The sequence below is a fragment of the Zootermopsis nevadensis genome, unplaced genomic scaffold (genome assembly GCF_977971745.1).
Source record: "Zootermopsis nevadensis isolate Lab colony 2312 unplaced genomic scaffold, Znev_1.0 Znev_ptg000017l, whole genome shotgun sequence".
In the NCBI taxonomy this organism is placed as follows: domain Eukaryota; kingdom Metazoa; phylum Arthropoda; class Insecta; order Blattodea; family Termopsidae; genus Zootermopsis; species Zootermopsis nevadensis.
Genome location: NW_028259149.1, coordinates 17,213,625 through 17,231,479, shown reverse-complemented (window position 1 = coordinate 17,231,479; position 17,855 = coordinate 17,213,625). Strand labels below are relative to the sequence as shown.

The following is a 17,855-nucleotide window of genomic DNA, read 5'->3' as shown; positions in this document are numbered from 1 at the left end:
ATCTCCTGGGCAATTAGCTGATAGCACTTTGGACCATGTCACAAAAGCCTTTGGCCAGCTCACATTGATGGACTTTTCCCCACAAACTGTTTACCTAAAATCACAAAAATATATTATCTAATAATAAATTTTATATATTCTTATAGGCCTATATGTGTGTGTGTTCGCGTGAAAATCTATTTTTTTTTTTTTTTTACCATTTCGGTTACTGGTCACAAGACTCGTAATTTGTTCTTGAATGTTTTCAGAAAACGCACAATGGGGATGTATCTGTTGTGTATTAATTAAATATAAACTCTGCTTCTTGTAAAGCTCAAATCAAACTTATAGATTTGCTCATTAACGGATCGTCGAACACATGTTGTAATATGTGTTAAAATATAGATCTAAATATGTTAATAACGTTTTGTTTAAGGTAAATAAATGGTTGAAAAATATTTAGAGAAACGAAGGAAAGAGTAAGGCTTTGGTCTTAGTTGTGACGCAGTTCTGTCTTGTAGATGCCTTTTGATCATAGTATTGCGTCTTTTAGAATGTTACCAATGTTTCGCCTCCATCTTCATTTAACCCTGACTACAGAGATAAAACGCTCCTCTGAAACTTTGGTAATAATCTCAAAGAAGCAAAATTATAATCGACAAACATCTATAAGATTACGTGGCGTTTAAATCGGACTATAATCGACATCTTTTTCCTTGAGAGTTACTTCAAATCTTAGATATTTAGAAAAATGCTTAGCTTACTGAAAACTAGCATATAAACTTATTATAGATTTTAAGTTTATGGGAGGATAGTTCTGAAGAGAGAAGAATGGTAGCACGTTTTACTAAAACATTTTATTGCAAATGTTCTGAACTTGAAGAATCTTTGTTCACTCGCTGATTCTGAAGTTAAAGGCTGAACCCAGAAATTTCCAGAAATTGATAGCGTCCATGTCAAATATCTTTCTTGCTTCGGAACGACAGGAAGAGAAGTGGTGTTCACAGCTTCCGGTCTGAGTATCATTCTCTGCTGACATGACTCCGTGTTGCGCCGCTATGACGTACTGTGAGTAGCGACCGCCTTCATCTTCCGGGAACCATAGTCTGCTTAAAACAATATTTCGACATGAGACACAGAAAGAAAGAACCTGTAAGTTCTAAGAATAAATTCAGATGCTTCATTTTATACGACGAAATTAACAACAAATAATAATTTATAATTATACAAATTAGTTATAATTTCTATACATAATTTTATGTGGCAGGTGTTAATTTTGTCATACGTCATCTTAAACATTTCCGCCGTCACCGTGGAATCTACTGTCCTCGCGCCACGAGAAGTCCGTTGCGAAGTCGGAGGTGAAGAAGGGGTGATCCTTACTCATGCGCACTCTTCCTTTCCCTTTTCCAAACAAATTGTACGCCAGTAGTCTCCAATAGTGCAGTGCATGGTATTGTGTGTGTGTGTGTGCAGGAGCGAACAGAAAATTCGTCCCAGCGGACTTCTCTTGGTGAGCGTGCATAAGGTAGAATGACTGAAGAAAGATAAAATGGGCAGGGCATACAACACGCACTAGGAAAATGGAAACGAATAGCTACAACGTTTATGCCTGGAGAAACAAAGGCAAGTTACCAGTTTGTAGACGTAGTCGTAGTTTGGATGATAATATTAGAACGAATTTCAGTGAAAGGCCTTCCATAGGTTATAGTAGAATCAGTTAATTTTTATTAGAAAGGAAAACATTAAGAACTCGGATGTGAAATTCACAATGAAGCTATTTTAAGGTCTTATTGCTACAAGGAACACGCGGTTAATCGGGGCATACAGTGGTTAAAAAGAAATGTTCATGCACCATTTTTTCTTGATCTGCTAGAAAATATATTTATGTATAATTAATATTTAATAATAAATTTATAATAATATTTAGTCCAAAAAATGTAAACATAACACAGTTTTCAGTAAACAGAAAAAATGTCTTGATTTCAATGTAAAAAAGTTTTCATACATTAGATTATGTTTACAAACACTAGGCTTTCCTATTTGAATGTTAGTCAGTACTAATCCATAAATGTATCAAACAAACATTTGCCTTTGTTCTCTTGCTTATAAATAAAAATGAATCAGTTGCAGGCATGTAAACAAGCTTATCGACTTCTGGAAAACAGTTTTATTCTCTGATGGTTCACAGTATGTTTGGTGAAAGTCGAAATATAACTTAATGAAAAAAACTTTGTACCAACAGTGAAACATGGAGGATATTACGCAATGTTTTGAGGTTGAATGAACTACGTAGGTGTGGGAGAATTTACAGTTGAAAGGATTATGAACGCTAAGGGATATGTGAACATAGTTCAGTGTAATTTAAAGAAGAGTTTTCTCAATTAGGGATCCAAGACTCGTATTTGTTTCGACAAGATAATGATCCTAAACACACAGTTCGTGTAAGGAGAAAATGGCCTTTATATAACACTAGCGATTTATTGCAAATTCCTCCACAATCTTCTTATATTAATCCGATAGAAAGTCTCTGGTCACTTTTTAATACAAAAATTAGGAAATGAAAATATTCGCCAAGAAAAATTCTCATTGAAAACTTGAAGAAATAGGATAAAATAGGTCAAAAGTGACTGCCAACCTTGTTAATTAGATGGTAAGAAGACTTCAGGCAATAATTAATGCTGAAGGTCTTCATACCAAATACGATATTTGTTTATTTTCAAGAATATTTAATAACTTTGTTGCACGAATACTTTTTTTGACTTGAATATATTGATTTTTTATATTATATGTATTTTAGACGTTATATTTACTCTTGATAATATAAATGTTTTTATAAATGTATCGTTAACATAAATTTACTCGATAAATGCGATATGGCAAAGATCGCATTTATTAAATCATACGACTTGTTTGCCAACTGTTTCTCAACATTTTAAGATGCGGGACAGCATTCAGCCTTCCTTATAGACTCGGGGCACGCCGGTTTAGATAATAATGATTTCCGTTCGTTGTACTTCACATTTACTGTTTTTTTTTTAATTATTCGCTAAATATAATATATTTAATTTAGGAGATAAAAATTTTGTATTACAAAAAGTGATGCATTGTTTTTGAACAAATACACAAAGTACACGAAAGACATAGTTTCTCGGTCCGTGGGCTACAAGACCTTCGTATGTGTTTCTAAGCCTCCGTTAAAATTCTCTGACCTGTCAAAACGTCTGTCCTCTCATCAAATTTTTGGAAATGTTCGGTAGCTAATAATTTTTTAAAGAATTTCCCAGTCATTTACGAACTCTTATTTTATTTGGGATTTTTGAGTTCTTCACTACGGTGAGTCAGAAGATGGATGTCTTCCGGGCGCCATAACCCAGAAGACAGCCATCCTATATTTTATTTATTTTTGAAATATTTTGCCTCGTATTGTTTTTGATAAGACTTCGTTCCATATCTCAGTAAACATCGTCTCTTCGGATTTCCATATGTTATTTAATAGACAGACATAATTGTAGGCAGTGACTGTGGTTCCGCTTGGCAGGAAATTGACTTATATATAATAGACTGGTCATATCAAAGAACTTGATAGTATAAAGAAATAATAAAAATTATATCCGGGTAGAGCTTTATCTAGCGGAGCCAGAGTCTGTTGGCATATTATTATTGTTGTTCATTTGTTTTAATTAACTACTAGAAATACCGTGTATTGGCGCAGTGGGCGAATGCAGATGTGAATATAAATTATCCATTGTCTGATCTTACTTACTTCTAAGTTGAACGCCTTGTGATGGCAGTATTTAAAGGTCATTTGTTTTAGAACAGCGTTAAATTTGTTTGGTATACACCAAGTCAACATATTGTCTTGTTAGATAAACAGTAGTCAAAATTTTTTGTTACAAAATGTTCTTGGATAAAATTTTTTTCGTATTTTGGTTTCTTTCTTGATATTTTTTGGGAAGTGACGTTGAGAAGTCTAATTTAAATCAATAAAGGAAAAAGAATCTGTACATGTTGTGTTGTACTTGACGAGCGTGAATGAGAAACTTAATAGGTATTGCAGATTCCTGGCGTAGAATTTATGGACTAATGAACGAAAGGAGTCGCCTACACATGACAAAAGAACAACATCACGCGTCACAAGAAATTAATTTCGTAATTGAATTATTGGGTCTAATTTCTATATCAGGAATCCTACCGAATACTAAAGTTTTCTTCTCTTTCGAGATTAATTATGAATATGAAGAAGTTGAAGTGTTTACCCATGAAATCTGAAGTTGAGAAGTTATGAAATTTTCATAACTGAAAAGCATTCTTAGATGTAATCGGTTCTCCAGCTGATGTGTCATACAGGAGACTAATAACTCTTAATCGTAAAAGTACAGCATAATACGAAGTGTCTGTCTTTGACGGATTCCTTACAAGGTTGGATTCGTATGGTTCAGAACATATTTCTATTTTGAATATTCTTGGAAAACGATGTTTCTGCATTCGTTTCTCATTGCTTTGTTAGATTCTAATGTTTTAAACTATGAAATATGCTTAATTGTGGATCTGTATCCCGATATAAAATGAGATAAATCTCGACTCCGCATGTTTTATGATGACCAGAATTCTGACTCATAGGCAGCCAATGTAAGGAATCTGCATTGAAAGACTATTTTGTAATCAAAATATGGGCCTAATTGAAGTTAGTTACTTGTTCAAGTACTTTTCCCCGTTACAGTCTCTGCTGTTAAGGGGGCTATCAGTTGAGAAGCTAAGAATTTCGTTTTGATTTATTATAATTTTAAATAATTTTCAGATATTCTCTATAATGTACAAAATGATATTTGCAGGCTGTTATATATTTAATGATATATAAACCTTATCTTTGTACTGGCTCAGAAACTTGATAGCTAATGTGTTAAATAACAGAAATATCTATTATTATTATTCTAATAAACAACTAAATAAAAAATAAATGTATCTTACTCAAGTTGTTTAAAGAATATATCGGATAACGGAGAAAAATCTTCAGGATTTTCAGCCAACTCGCACAGAAATTTTCGACGACAGATTTCGCTATCGATCTGCAAGAGAGAAATTATTAAGCAGGATTTTTAGGTTTTCACTGTGGAAAGTCGGAAGATGACTTGTCTTCCGGGTTGTTGCGCCGTGTGGTCCGGTAGAATATTTGCCGAAAGTTTCAGAGGTCCTTGCTGGCTGTGATCGCTCAGACTACACAACCCAGAGGACAGTCGTCTTCATAAATGACTAAGATCAAAATCGCCATTGATTTTCATGGTCCTCGTATATCTCAGTATACATTTATACCACAGGGTTGAAATATCTTCATTAAATAATCAACTCAGTAATAATATAAGCATGTTATTTAACCCTTGGACCTGAAACAAAAGTCCACAAACAAGAGAAATAATCTGTTTTGACGTTCTATAAAAAAACACTTGTTACAATTTGACCGTCCAATCACATACTACACTACGTCTGTATGATTAAGCTGGCGTATTTAATGATTTGTTTGGTAACAAACACTTAATTATTCGGTGAAACTGTATGGCGGCCATATTCCGACCTTGTTCGTGCTATAATTTTTAATGTGTATTCTATAGAATCTTTAAACTCAGTTGACAGTTGGAACGTTTTTGTTTTCAAGATAAATTACTTCATAAATCAATTGAGGGACAGATACATTCATTAACAAGCAATCGGACGATAGTAAAGTCTGAGCAATTTGTCAGCCCTACAGTTTACAAAAGCTGCCACGAAGGCGTTAAATGTTTTGGACACTTACAAGACTTTTGACTCTTCTATCTTGTTCCGTGCTCAGTTACTATTGGCCCAGTGAGACTGGAATGAAAGTTCAACGCCCCTTTTCTTCAGGCATTACAGAAAATCAACGACAAGGTCATGGTAAGAGCCTACTCAACTTACTAAGCTGTAGTCATTACTGGACATAGAATCACAGTAAATTATTATAAAACAAAGGGACTTACATTTATTATTTGGGGAAATTTCTTTGGTCTGAGAATCAAAATTAATATTTGGTTTCCATGTCATTTTGTGTACTGTGATTTACGAAATCTGTCTAAAAAGAAATCAGCACATCACAAAGAGGAATTTATACCGACAGAAAACATGCAGGCTTATAATATTTTAATGAACTAAAATAAATTTAGATATTATTAGTATTATAAAATATATGCGGATGAGATGGGCAGGGTATGTAGAAATCTTGGGGGGGGGGAGATGACAAATTCTTACAAAATTGTGATTGGAAAGCTTCAAAAGAAGGGGCCACTTTTCGTCGTATATGGGAGCTAATATTAACGAGAAGAGTAGGTAATTTGTTTGTAAATTGTAAATTGGATTCATGTGGTTCAGAATATAACAACACGAAAACAAATCTTAGGGTTTTTTTCGAGAGACTTTGATTTATCAAACAAAAACAAATTGTTTTAAGATTAGGCTGTGTTGATGTTTTTAGGACTGTATATTTCAACAGAGAAAAATATTTGAAATTATATGTCAAAAAAATAAGATCGACAATTTAAACTAGGAATAAACAACATTAAAAGTATAAATGAAAAGAAGAGGGTTATATAAGCGGTACATAAATTACGAAAATTTAAGTTTCGGTAGCCTAAAATATTCGCATAACTGTATTGGAGCCGTTACTGAAAAGGACTGTAAACTTCTGCTGGATGTACTTTGGCTAATAATAACATAAACAATAACAAAAATACAATTTAATTATTTATTTTAGTGTGCTGCATCATAATCCAAACGGCCAATTACAGACACAACACAAACAAATATTCAAGTTAAACCAAAATAACAACAAATAACTTACAATAAAGCTTAGACAATTATACTGAACGAAGACAAACTAATGTACAGATTTTACAAATACAAAAACCTTGCTATGACATATGCTTAAACATAAACCAAATATTTACTAAACATGTCAACATCTTAAAACACATTGCTTGTGGCTAATGCACGTGTAACGGAGGGTCGGTTTTTATGTAACTATATTGAATAATAACAAAAAAGAATGCCATGTGATAATGGCAGAGTTTTGTGTGTAGTAAATAAATCTGTCCGGTAATGAGATATACTGTAATTATTCTTGCTATGGGTTCATCGAAGTTCTTTTGAATTTCCTATAAACACGTCTCGCAGACTGAGGAACGCACAAACACACCCAAACCTTCACAACATTTATTATTTGCATGTCTATTTGAAATTTCATGGCCACTGAAATGACTAAGTTGACCCACTAGGCTTAAAGAATCTTGTGGGCGTTTAAAATACTAAGATTTTAATTTTCTGATCCCATGTGCAAACACATTTAATTATTATACGGCCATGGTAGTACAATACGAAAATAATGGATCATGTGACCCTGAAAGAAACTGGTCCACCAAGAAACTTCCCCACCCATTGCTGAAAGGGGGGGGTGGGGTGGGAGGGGGAGGTAAGTTGATCTTGTAGGTCTCTAAATAAGGAGAATCAAGAAACTCAAACATATGGGCTGGACGAGACCCATGTATGTCAGTGCTGTGTTTAAACGTTTCGCTCGAATGTCACAGAACTTCACACATTCAAGAACCAATTCCTACACAGTTGGGCCCACCAGATAGAGCTAATCCCTATCTCCGAAACGTCGTTTTACGTTTTATATTTACTAGACGATGGATAATATCCAAGAAAATTTTTATTCAATTAAATAATGGTATTGTTTCTTTAGTGCAGATTAAACAATAATCTACACGCATGTTCGGAAGCTTTCACTGCAAATAAATATAATAAATTTTTCTCAGTACTCATTACCCTGAGGACGAGGACGAAGATGGTTCTCGAAACGTTACTAGTGTCTTCATCAAACCACCTTACACGGCTGGCAGAAGAATTTATTATCATCATCTAGATACTGTTAGGTACTCTTGGAAATAAGGGTTAGCCCGTCTCAAGGTGTGTACCTAGGAAGAGAAACTGAGCAATGCAAATAGTGGATGAACGGCTGTGACTATCACAATCTGCAATTCGTTTAGTCCAAGACCCAGAGCGTTTAGGTCTCGCCTTCCTTCTCAACAGAGATATTATTTCTGACGACAGGCGGCGTATTTAAACACGATGAAATATGAAATGCTCACTTATTTTTTTATTATTTTCTTTCCTTCTTTCCTTCTTCCTTACTTTCCTTATATTCTTCCACCCTCTTTCACTTTCTTAAACTTTCTTTCAAGTTTCTTCATTTCTCTCTTTACTTCATTTTGTTTCCTTCGTACACGTTTAACAACGCGCACCAGAATGTGAAATCGCTATTAGTAGCAGCAAAGTGGCCTTCGGATTTGGACATAAAATTGAACTTGTTCTATGGCACGGTAATTAAGCACGAAATTGAGTTATGTTCTGCATCAAGTTACTTCTTAGAGAGCGTTGAAGGTTAGAGATTCTAGTTAGGAGAAGTGTGTTACAGAGCGGTTTATGTATTAACATTTCTTCAATAACACAAGAAAAACAGTGGAATACATTTGAACGATCCTTTGTTCGTATTGGTCGCTCAATCTTATTGATCCTTTACGATTGTTAACAAGTCAATTTATATCGAAACATAGCTGAAGCTAGTTTTTCTTCTACGTATTGGAATTTCCTCTACACTAGAGGAGAAACTCGTGTGTCAAATTTAGAATTAGGCCTACTTCGAAAATGATTGAAACTTCATCTTTGTAAAGTATTTATTGTTTTTAACTTTTAACTTACACTTATAAACAGAAGTGGTAGTATAGGGCTCTTAAGAGAATATTTGAATGTAAGAGAAATTAAGTAACATAAAGATGGAAAAATCTGCATGAGAAACTTAATAATTTGTTATATTCATCAAATATTAGAGATGTCAAATTAATTATTGAGAGATGGGCAAAAACGTAGCATTCACACAAGAGATGAGAAATATATAAAAGATTTTGAAAGGGAGAGATCTTTTGAGTTAGGGGAATGACATTAAAGATCTGAAAGATATTGGATGTGACATTTTGAACTGGACTCAAGTGACGTAAGACAGAATCCACTGGGGGGTTATTGTGAACACGGTAATGGACATTAGATATCTATAAAAAGCAGTAAACATTTTAGTCAGCTAACTTTCACTGGACCTCATAGTGAAATTGGTGTTGAAATTCTGAGATGCCCATCTGTTTTCTCAACTAGCTCAAAGTAAAGAGTGGACACATTTTAAATACATAGCCAGAAGGATGCGGTTTTCATGACAGCGGAAATATCAAAGTTTTATTTACGATAACTGTTTTATTAAGCCTACATGAATGGGGCAGTTGCATGGACTGAAAGATCGCCGGATTTAACGCCCATGGATTTCTTTCTTTGGGGGTACACAAAGGACCAGGTGTACCGCACACAAGTTACTTGTTTGCAAGGTTTAAAAAAAAACTCATCGTCCATTCCGTGGAAGGAATCACGCCTCAAATGTGTGACAACTTTTTCCGTGAATTTGAATACCGGAAGGACATTGTGCGAGCAAGAAAGGGAACTCAGGTCAAAGTTCAGTGAAATGGAGAAAGGTGGCGAAAGAACTGTCTGAGTTGCTGTTTCATCTGGTGAAAACTGTACTCTCCTAGCTCTATTTATTTTCTCAGTAAACATGTTTAAAATGTGTGAACTCTTTCTTGAACACTCTGTAGTTAGGATTTGAGGTTAGGTTAGGGCGGTTAGTCCGAAAATAGCTGTCTTCTGGGTTATAGCGCCGTGTAATCTGGCAGAAGTTTACCAGTGTTTCAGAGGTCCTTGCTGTCTCCATCATCAGGACGATGAGGACTTCTGAAATGTTTTTATGAACTTCTACCAGATTTCACGGCTCTACAATCAAGAAGACAAGCCATCTTAAGCTCAAAGTAATTCGATGTGTTATGAAAGTGAAGGGTTTAGTATTCAAAGGTTTCCGGGTTCGATACCTATCTATGTTATTAATAACTGAATTAAAAGTAATTAAAAAGTCTGTTAATGTAAAAATGATGATTAGTATCAACTTTTGTGTTGTCATATTGCATGCCTCAATGTAACCTGTGGCTGTCTCTTAGTTCAGTGCTGTTTTCAACACGAACGGTGTCTTCATTCAAGTCGTCTAATTTACACTGTGACATTGAAAAGTAAGAACCCGTACCAACCCGGATACGTAACCACATCACAGTCGAATCCTGACCTCTGTTCAGCAAATGACATTTATCCTTTATTACAGGTTTTAACGCATTCAGAGAAAAGTTAACTGACTTGCACGCCTAGTGTTTAAATAGTTTGTACAACAATATAGAAAACCAACCGGTAATCATCTACACTAACAGTAAACAATATCTACAGATTCATGTGGACATGTTACAAAATAGCATTTCTGTTCTATCGAAGGTGATCTTACCTTGCAGTCGCAGAAGGTCGCGGTCGAGTGGTTAACATTAATGCCTTCGTATTCAGTAGGTTCCGGGTTGAAATCCCGGTCCCCGAGACTGACTGACTTACTTAACTGAGTTTTTTTTTTATTTTCTACATTTTCTCAAGGAATAAACTCAAACGGTACCTTCAATTTGGCTACGACCACTTCCATGTACGTTATTTACAACTCATAATTAAGCTTTCGATTCCACGTAATCTGAGCTACTGAAACGTATTTAAATAAGTACATTTGCACTCGTTAGTCTAAATTTTAATTTGTAGTAATTAAATGGTACATAAATTTAAGGTTTTACCGCCAGTTTTCAGAATTTTACTGTTATTCTCTTAGAATTATGCATTGAGTGATTATGTAGTATCTCACTGACAAAGTTACTGACTAAATTACTGTTTAAATAACTGATTAATTAGGTAACTTAAAAGGTCACTATCATATGATCACGGTAATTTATTAACTGACTGACTAGCTGATTGTGTGATAAATTTACCGACCAACAAATTTACTGAATTTTTAAAGAATTGACTCATTATGTCAGTACTTTGTACAGATTCTACCTTGAGCAGTTGATATTCAACCGCCAATCACTTCTACTTTTATGACAACCAGAGTGTTTATCACAGTGTTAAAAAAGCCTGCCAGTTTACACAATTACATTTGTTTTCCTAATAACCTGACAGTTTCAATGTTATCCTATCATATATGTTTACGTCTCGTGACTGGTAATTTTTCGTGTGATTGCCTTACAAAAGTTTTATACTCATTTCTTGTTACTGCTATTCGTGCTGTGTGTTAAGGCAGTCGCGTTGTTCTAAATACAGTAATCCTAAAAATATTAAAAAGACAAGTGCAAACTGTAACACTCTTCATTATGTTACGTTTTGATTTTCTGTCTCATTTCATCTTCGTGGGCCCAAATATTGTATTCTTTAGGCTGCTGACTTAAACGCCTCCTCGATCTGTATTCTTAAGAGCCGGCAGAACCAGCCCCTGGTGAATATGTAACTTATCTAGTTTCAGAAACCTTGAGTAGGTGAAAAGCCATCTCCTTATATGTTGACCCAGTAGACCCTGAACTTTCCACGAATTGGATTGATCAATAGGAGGAAGAACGTGGACCTCAGAGTGGGGAAACTTCCCCTCTTACGGTATTGAATACGTACTCACACAAAAACAACATTAACATTTATTTTTCTGACTGTTAATCCTCCAGTGACTTACAAAGGGAAAATAAAAGAAAAAATCAGAATAATTTGTACTTTCCTTAGAACATTATTAGGGCGATCAAATCAAAGAGGATGGAGTGGACAGAACTGTAGCATGTATGGAGGGAAACACAAGAAATGCTTGGTAAATTTCAGTCGAAACACCTAAAGGTAAGAAGTCATTTGGGAGATCTGAGTGCACAGGAGGAGAGACATCAACATTTTTTAAATGAAGTCTGTGAAAGGTTGATGGATTGAGATGGATTAAGACAGGGACAAATGGCGATATTAATACCGTATTAAACAATTAAGTTACACGAAGACAGAGAATATTTTGAAATATTAAGAAACTGTCAACTTTTTAAGAGACGTCGTGTACTATGTAAGCTGCTTAGTTCATTAATATCATTCTTAAGCGTACATGGTTCATGAAGAATTTTCCCGCTTTCATGACACTTCTGACAAGATTTCATCGATATCTAAAGACAGAAGACGAGACAGTAGCTAAAATCCACTCCCCCACCACCACCCCATTAAACGCTGAATGTTCTCTGCAGTTGATACAGCAACTCTGGTAGTGGAACCCAAAGGCTAAAGAGTACTTATTCCTGTACCATATCTCAGTATTGAACAAGATTCTGAGTCAGATCCATCCATCTCCAATCAGTTTGCCTACGACCAGTTTTAATATAAATCTGATATCTCATGGGTTTGATAAGAAAGTGTCCACTTCTAACTTGCTATCAGCATTTTGGTGTCTGGTAAGAAAGAACTGTGTAAGTCATGGGGTGGCCAACCCAAATGATCTTTCGGGCCACTTTGGAAATGCATCATAACTCCGCGGGCCACATATAAAATTATATATCCCCATATTAGATTTAGATACACTATAGACATTTTTTTGGAGTGAAAAATTGAAACATAATGAGTTATTATTATTGTGTTTACTATTATTCTTACATGTAAACATAGATAATATAATAATAATGATACTAAGCGTACATTGTAAAGAAATATATGAATCTCGCGGGCCGGAAAAATGTTCAAGGTGGGCCGCATGCGGCGGGTTGGCAACCCCTGGTGTAAGTGAATTGCGTCTGGCTGAAACCATTCTCACAAAGCGTCGAACAGTTTTTAGTTACTTCATTATTATTAGGTCAAATACTTTCCTAAGGACTGTTTTCATACATCTGAAATTTGTATTTTTTTTTCATTGTAAGATACAGAGTTTCAGAAAATACAAAACAACTGAAAAAATTGTTGTTTTAAAAGCTAGGATAGCTCAGTAAATATATTGACTAATTACGGACTGGACGACGGAGATTAGATCCGCGTCGGAAAAGAAAAGTATTTTTTTTTTCTAGTCTCTGCGTCCAGATCCGCTGGAGTCTATCCGCTCTCCTCTCCAGTTGGCTTCGGTTGACAGCTTTATTTTACTTTTATTTAAAAATAGTATTAAAATATATTAAAATTGTCCGTCAATCACAATAAAGTAATATAAGATAATTAAAAGGTTAAAATATTATTCTTTGTTCCGTATCGAGTACTCGATTTACATATGGAATATTCTCGACATGTTTCGGCTTTCATAGAGCCGTCATCAGGTGTATGTTATAAACTCTTAATTCAATTACTAATTTTTAATTTTTAAATAAAATCACAATATGACGCACCTACAATATCTTACTTTTATTTATTTAAAAATTAAATATTATAATAAAAGTTTTGAACTGAGGACTCAACAAACGTTTCCTGCACTCTCCTCCCACTTTGATTTTTAAGGTGGCATCCTAACCATGGTCTAAGACAGGTTTTATTTTTACGAACTTATATTAACTCGGAAATTCTTTTGACATGTGGTTCACCTTGTTGCTACGCCTTCCAAAAAGCCAGTTTATATCTTCAAGGCGTAATTAAGGAAGCTACTGTACATTCCGGTATTCTTTCGAATATTTAATTAAGAAGCTGTAGGCTATCCGCATCCTGGAATCCCCGTTTCGATTCTCTTTCGGAGTTTGTCTGTCTTGTTGAAATTAGAGGCAGAAATTGATTTTTACTGAATGTTTAAAAATGACTAGACGTGATTTTTATTTATTGACTTTGTGGAACTAAACTCTCTGTTCCCTAAATGATACGTAACAGAATATGGAGCAGCAGTGGAAGGAAAATAGGTCACAGTGCCAACTTTGTCCACCACAAATTCCACATGGACTAAACAGGGCGCGAATCTGGGTCTCCGCGGTATAAGTGATACAAAGATCGAAGAAGTCAATGTTATGATCCTTGAAAGTAGGAAACAGACAGAAGAATCAGAAGAAGACGTAATCAAGGACATTCAACAGAAGTGGTCAGTTGTACAGGCTGTTCCAAAAGGATGTAACTGACTTAATGGAACTGACATTTCTTATTTGAGAGCATGGAACACACAGCGTCACGAAAAAGTCGACATTTGGGACAATTCTAAGCCCAGAGTTACTAAGATAATTGGAACAGTGTAAATATTGTTAAAGTTATAAACGAAGATGTACTGTCCCACAATGCAGTTATTTTTGGACCACTGTGTTGAATGAAGATACGGTATTTTTTTAAAGGTTAAATGGCATCGCTATATAGAAGTGAAGTTTAAAATTTATAACACTAGATCCACTCTAAGGCGTCCCATAACACTGAGATGTTACCACTTACTGTGAAAAGTGACCCAATGTCTGTTTTCAATAATCACAGTCATAATTTTAAAAGGTACTGTAGTAGAAATATTAAGCCAGTTTCAATTTCTGTCCGGCGAAGAATTCATGTTTCGAATTGATTCATTCATGCTCTCTCTATCATATATTTCGTTTCATATTTTTAAGTTTTAATTTTTATTTTTTCTCTTAGAACTGATGATAAGCATTTTAGGTCTTAAATTACATGTCGATAGTTAATAATTAATAAGAGATTTTATTGTAATTAAAAAGTTAAAAGGGAGGAAGGTTTAAAATAAAATAAGATAAATGAAATACATTGAAATCAACGGTAGTGTCGTCATACGTTAGGTTGCAACCACACAGATCATTAGGAAATCCAGCCGAGCGGGTGTGTCCTTAATCACAGAGAGAGACGCCGAGCGCTGTGGCATGTCCGGTACTTGCACAAATTTGACGTGCTGTGTGCATAACCTACAGGGCTTGCTTCTTCATCAACATTCTGTCTTCGCCCCTCACAAGAAACAGAATAACTTTGCAAGACCAAATCATGCATAAGAAATTACAGGATTCGTTATGTTATTTGAGAGCAATTTCTCAACTGAATTGATAATGCAATGTCAAATTTTAAAGTCACTGAATGATGAAATAAAAACTGTGTGAACTAAAGCCACCGTGGCCTATTTTAAGGTAAAATATCAGCATTCGTCTGAAGAAACTATGAAAATCTGTCACTGTCCGAGAGCCTAGAGTCAAAAGGATTGCCAACCATTCGACAGCTGTGTTCAGTAAAAATGTAACGTGTTCGATCTCGGAGTGTACAGATCTCAGAAATGTATTTTTCAAGATTTTGTAGTCAATATAATGCTGATACAAAAACTATTATTTTGTTCAAAATTTTTTGGGCGAATAATTAACAGTCGAATAATTAAGATCGTGTCGTTAAAATTTCTTATCAAATCATTCGTATTACCAACTAATTAGATTCTATGCTGTTATTCAAAATGATAATGGAGAAGGCACGTTTTCAGCAGGATAATTTGAATTTTCTCGTTGCTTACAGAATTTAGAGTTTTGAAATGTGTCAATGATTGTGAGATTTCAGGTTTTCACGGTTGTGTTATGGGTTGTTGAGCTGTGTAATCTATTAGAAATTTACCCACATTTCAGAGGTTCTTACTGCCTACATCATCAGGTAGATCGCATTGATGATGGAGACAGTAAGCTCCTCTAAACTTCCAGCCCAACAACTAACTTCACATCGATAATCGTCTGCATTGTTCAAGGCGGATATTATTTGCTACTCTCCGGGATGTCTCAACGATTTCCACATTTCTGGGAAGAAAAGTAATGGAAGTTATGCTGCGCCCTGCATTTCTGTCATTGCGTTGAGACCTGTTTCGCCTTAACAGATCTTGAGGAAACGTACTGCAAAAGTGTTTCGACACCCTCTCAGTCCACACTTTGCTCCCAACGTGTTTTGACCTTTAGGGAAGCTGGAGGAGACAATATCAGACCAGAGGTTTTGAAATGATGAGTCGGAGTAACATCACACCTGCCATCTCCTGGACAGGCTTCGAAACACCACTTGTGGGAAGCTGACGTTATAAAAATTGTACAGCGAATGAAAAAATGCATGTCGTTAATTGTTTTAAGTCGGTAAATAAATTTACCAAAAACCCTCGCAAAACGAATATAAGGAACAAAATATAATCTAATCCCGGGATTTATTGTACCACAATCGTAATTTAATAGGAGATTAAATAGGAGCGTGTAGTTAGATTTTTTTTTGTGAGAGTTGCCTGGTTTTATTCCTCTATTCCCAGCGTGTGTAAGTCAACTGGACAGATTCAAGGACTTCCAGGTCTGGCAAACCTTGAATGCATCATGTAAACTATAGCTAATCATCTCATAACGGGTACCCGCATCATTCTTCAAGTCTTCTTGTCTGGATTGCCAGTAGCCGAGGTCATTATGGAGCATTAGTGCTGGGGACAGTTTTCAAATCCGCTTTGGGTCATAGATTTCAGATAGCCCTGATGATGGAGGCAGCAAGGACCTCTGAAACGTCGGTAAACATCGACCAGACTACAAGTCGCAACAACCCAGAAGACAGAAATCTTCATACTCTGATGACGGAGGCAGTATGACCTCTGAAACGTTGGTTAACATCGACCAGACTACACGGCGCAACAACCCAGAAGACAGAAATCTTCATACTCTGATGACGGAGGCAGTATGACCTCTGAAACGTTGGTTAACATCGACCAGACTACACGGCGCAACAACCCAGAAGAGAGCCATCTTCAGACTCACCGTCATGGAAACCTCAAATCCTACAATGACCGGGAAACCTGGAGGCAAAAGATTGCTGAAAAAACTACTCGTGGATGTAAATGTTAATATTGAAACGGATATTACAGCACCAGGGCGACAAAATATGAACTGAATTAAGTGCGTACGGGGCAAGGTCCAGCGGGGGGCAGTTGTGAGCATGACGAGTCCCAGTAAACCAGAAACATTTCTTAACCAGGCGATCGACTTTCGAGGAAGAAGGAAGATTCTGTACCTTCGAGGTATTTCATGTGTTTTGTAGTGTCGGTCTTGTAACATGTAAAATCAGAGATGCACACGATCTCTGCAAAATGCTTTTAACACGTGCAGTTAGTGGAGGAAAAAAAAAACGCATATAAAGACAAGTTGGAGGTTAAACCTCTGTTAATTTTCTATCAGTGTAATTAATGTAAAGTTGAGTAATGTGAAACCTAATGACCATGGCAGTGGATTCCGTTGTCTTAATTTATGTTGTGTTACTTCAAATTCCATTCTTAACACGACACGTTTTGTTTAACAGAGTACCGCAATCCGGACATTAGCGCATGTGACTTTATATGAATCAAAGTGATTACCGCTGAATTAACCTGAGATAGGCCACTGCATTTTACAAGTATGCGTTAATAATATAACCAGTCTTTTGTGTGATTAATGTAATAGCAGAAATAATATTAGAATCAAAAGGATTAATTACTATAATTTGTCTGCAGGTAAGAAGCAGTTTGTACCAGAAATCTAAATATGGCTGGTATCAATATTACACTCGCTTGAGTAGCCTTGGGAAGATTAACACAGGAAAGCTATCCGATTTGCAGTAATTCTGATCCCGGACTTGTCTGATTAACACGTGTTCCATTAGTTAAATCCATCTAAATCTGTACAAACCAGAGCTAATGTTCATAACAACACAAAACGTACGTCATTCAGCCCGGATTAGGAATTGAAATTATTACAGAGGGCTGGTAACGCATTATTCTTGGACGTGTTTTGTTCTCCAGAATTTGCCAAAAAAAAAATAAATCACTTGTTATGCAGAATCAGTGACCTACTAAGAACACGCTTAAAACCAATTTCAAAGAGATTGGCTGCATTCCGTTTCAGACAAATTTGCGTTTATCACATATAATATGTTTCTGAATGAAACAAAGTAAATATTGAACAGTATTCCACATATTTATAATTATAAATTACTAG

At 35.5% G+C, this 17,855-nt stretch overlaps 2 protein-coding genes across 3 annotated transcripts in view; one reads left to right on the top strand and one right to left on the bottom strand.

Annotated features, from left to right (window-relative positions):
* Positions 1 to 817: 817 nt before the first annotated feature.
* The window catches only part of LOC110834736 (uncharacterized), a 39,150-nt gene continuing 22,112 nt past the window's right edge, over positions 818 to 17,855 (bottom strand). The window contains exons 4-5 of one of the 2 annotated variants that reach the window (XM_022074182.2): positions 4,951 to 5,048; positions 818 to 1,088 (exon numbers count right to left, since the gene is read on the bottom strand). In XM_022074182.2, coding sequence (XP_021929874.1) covers positions 872 to 1,088; positions 4,951 to 5,048 — 315 coding nt within the window. In that variant the 3' untranslated portion in view covers positions 818 to 871. The remainder of the gene's footprint in view (positions 1,089 to 4,950; positions 5,049 to 17,855) is intronic. The other variant, XM_022074183.2, reaches the window with a different exon arrangement.
* The window catches only part of Osi24 (Protein), a 130,315-nt gene continuing 113,777 nt past the window's right edge, over positions 1,318 to 17,855 (top strand). The window contains exon 1 of the mRNA XM_087350639.1: positions 1,318 to 1,605. The gene's annotated coding sequence lies outside the window, so the exon portion shown is untranslated. The remainder of the gene's footprint in view (positions 1,606 to 17,855) is intronic.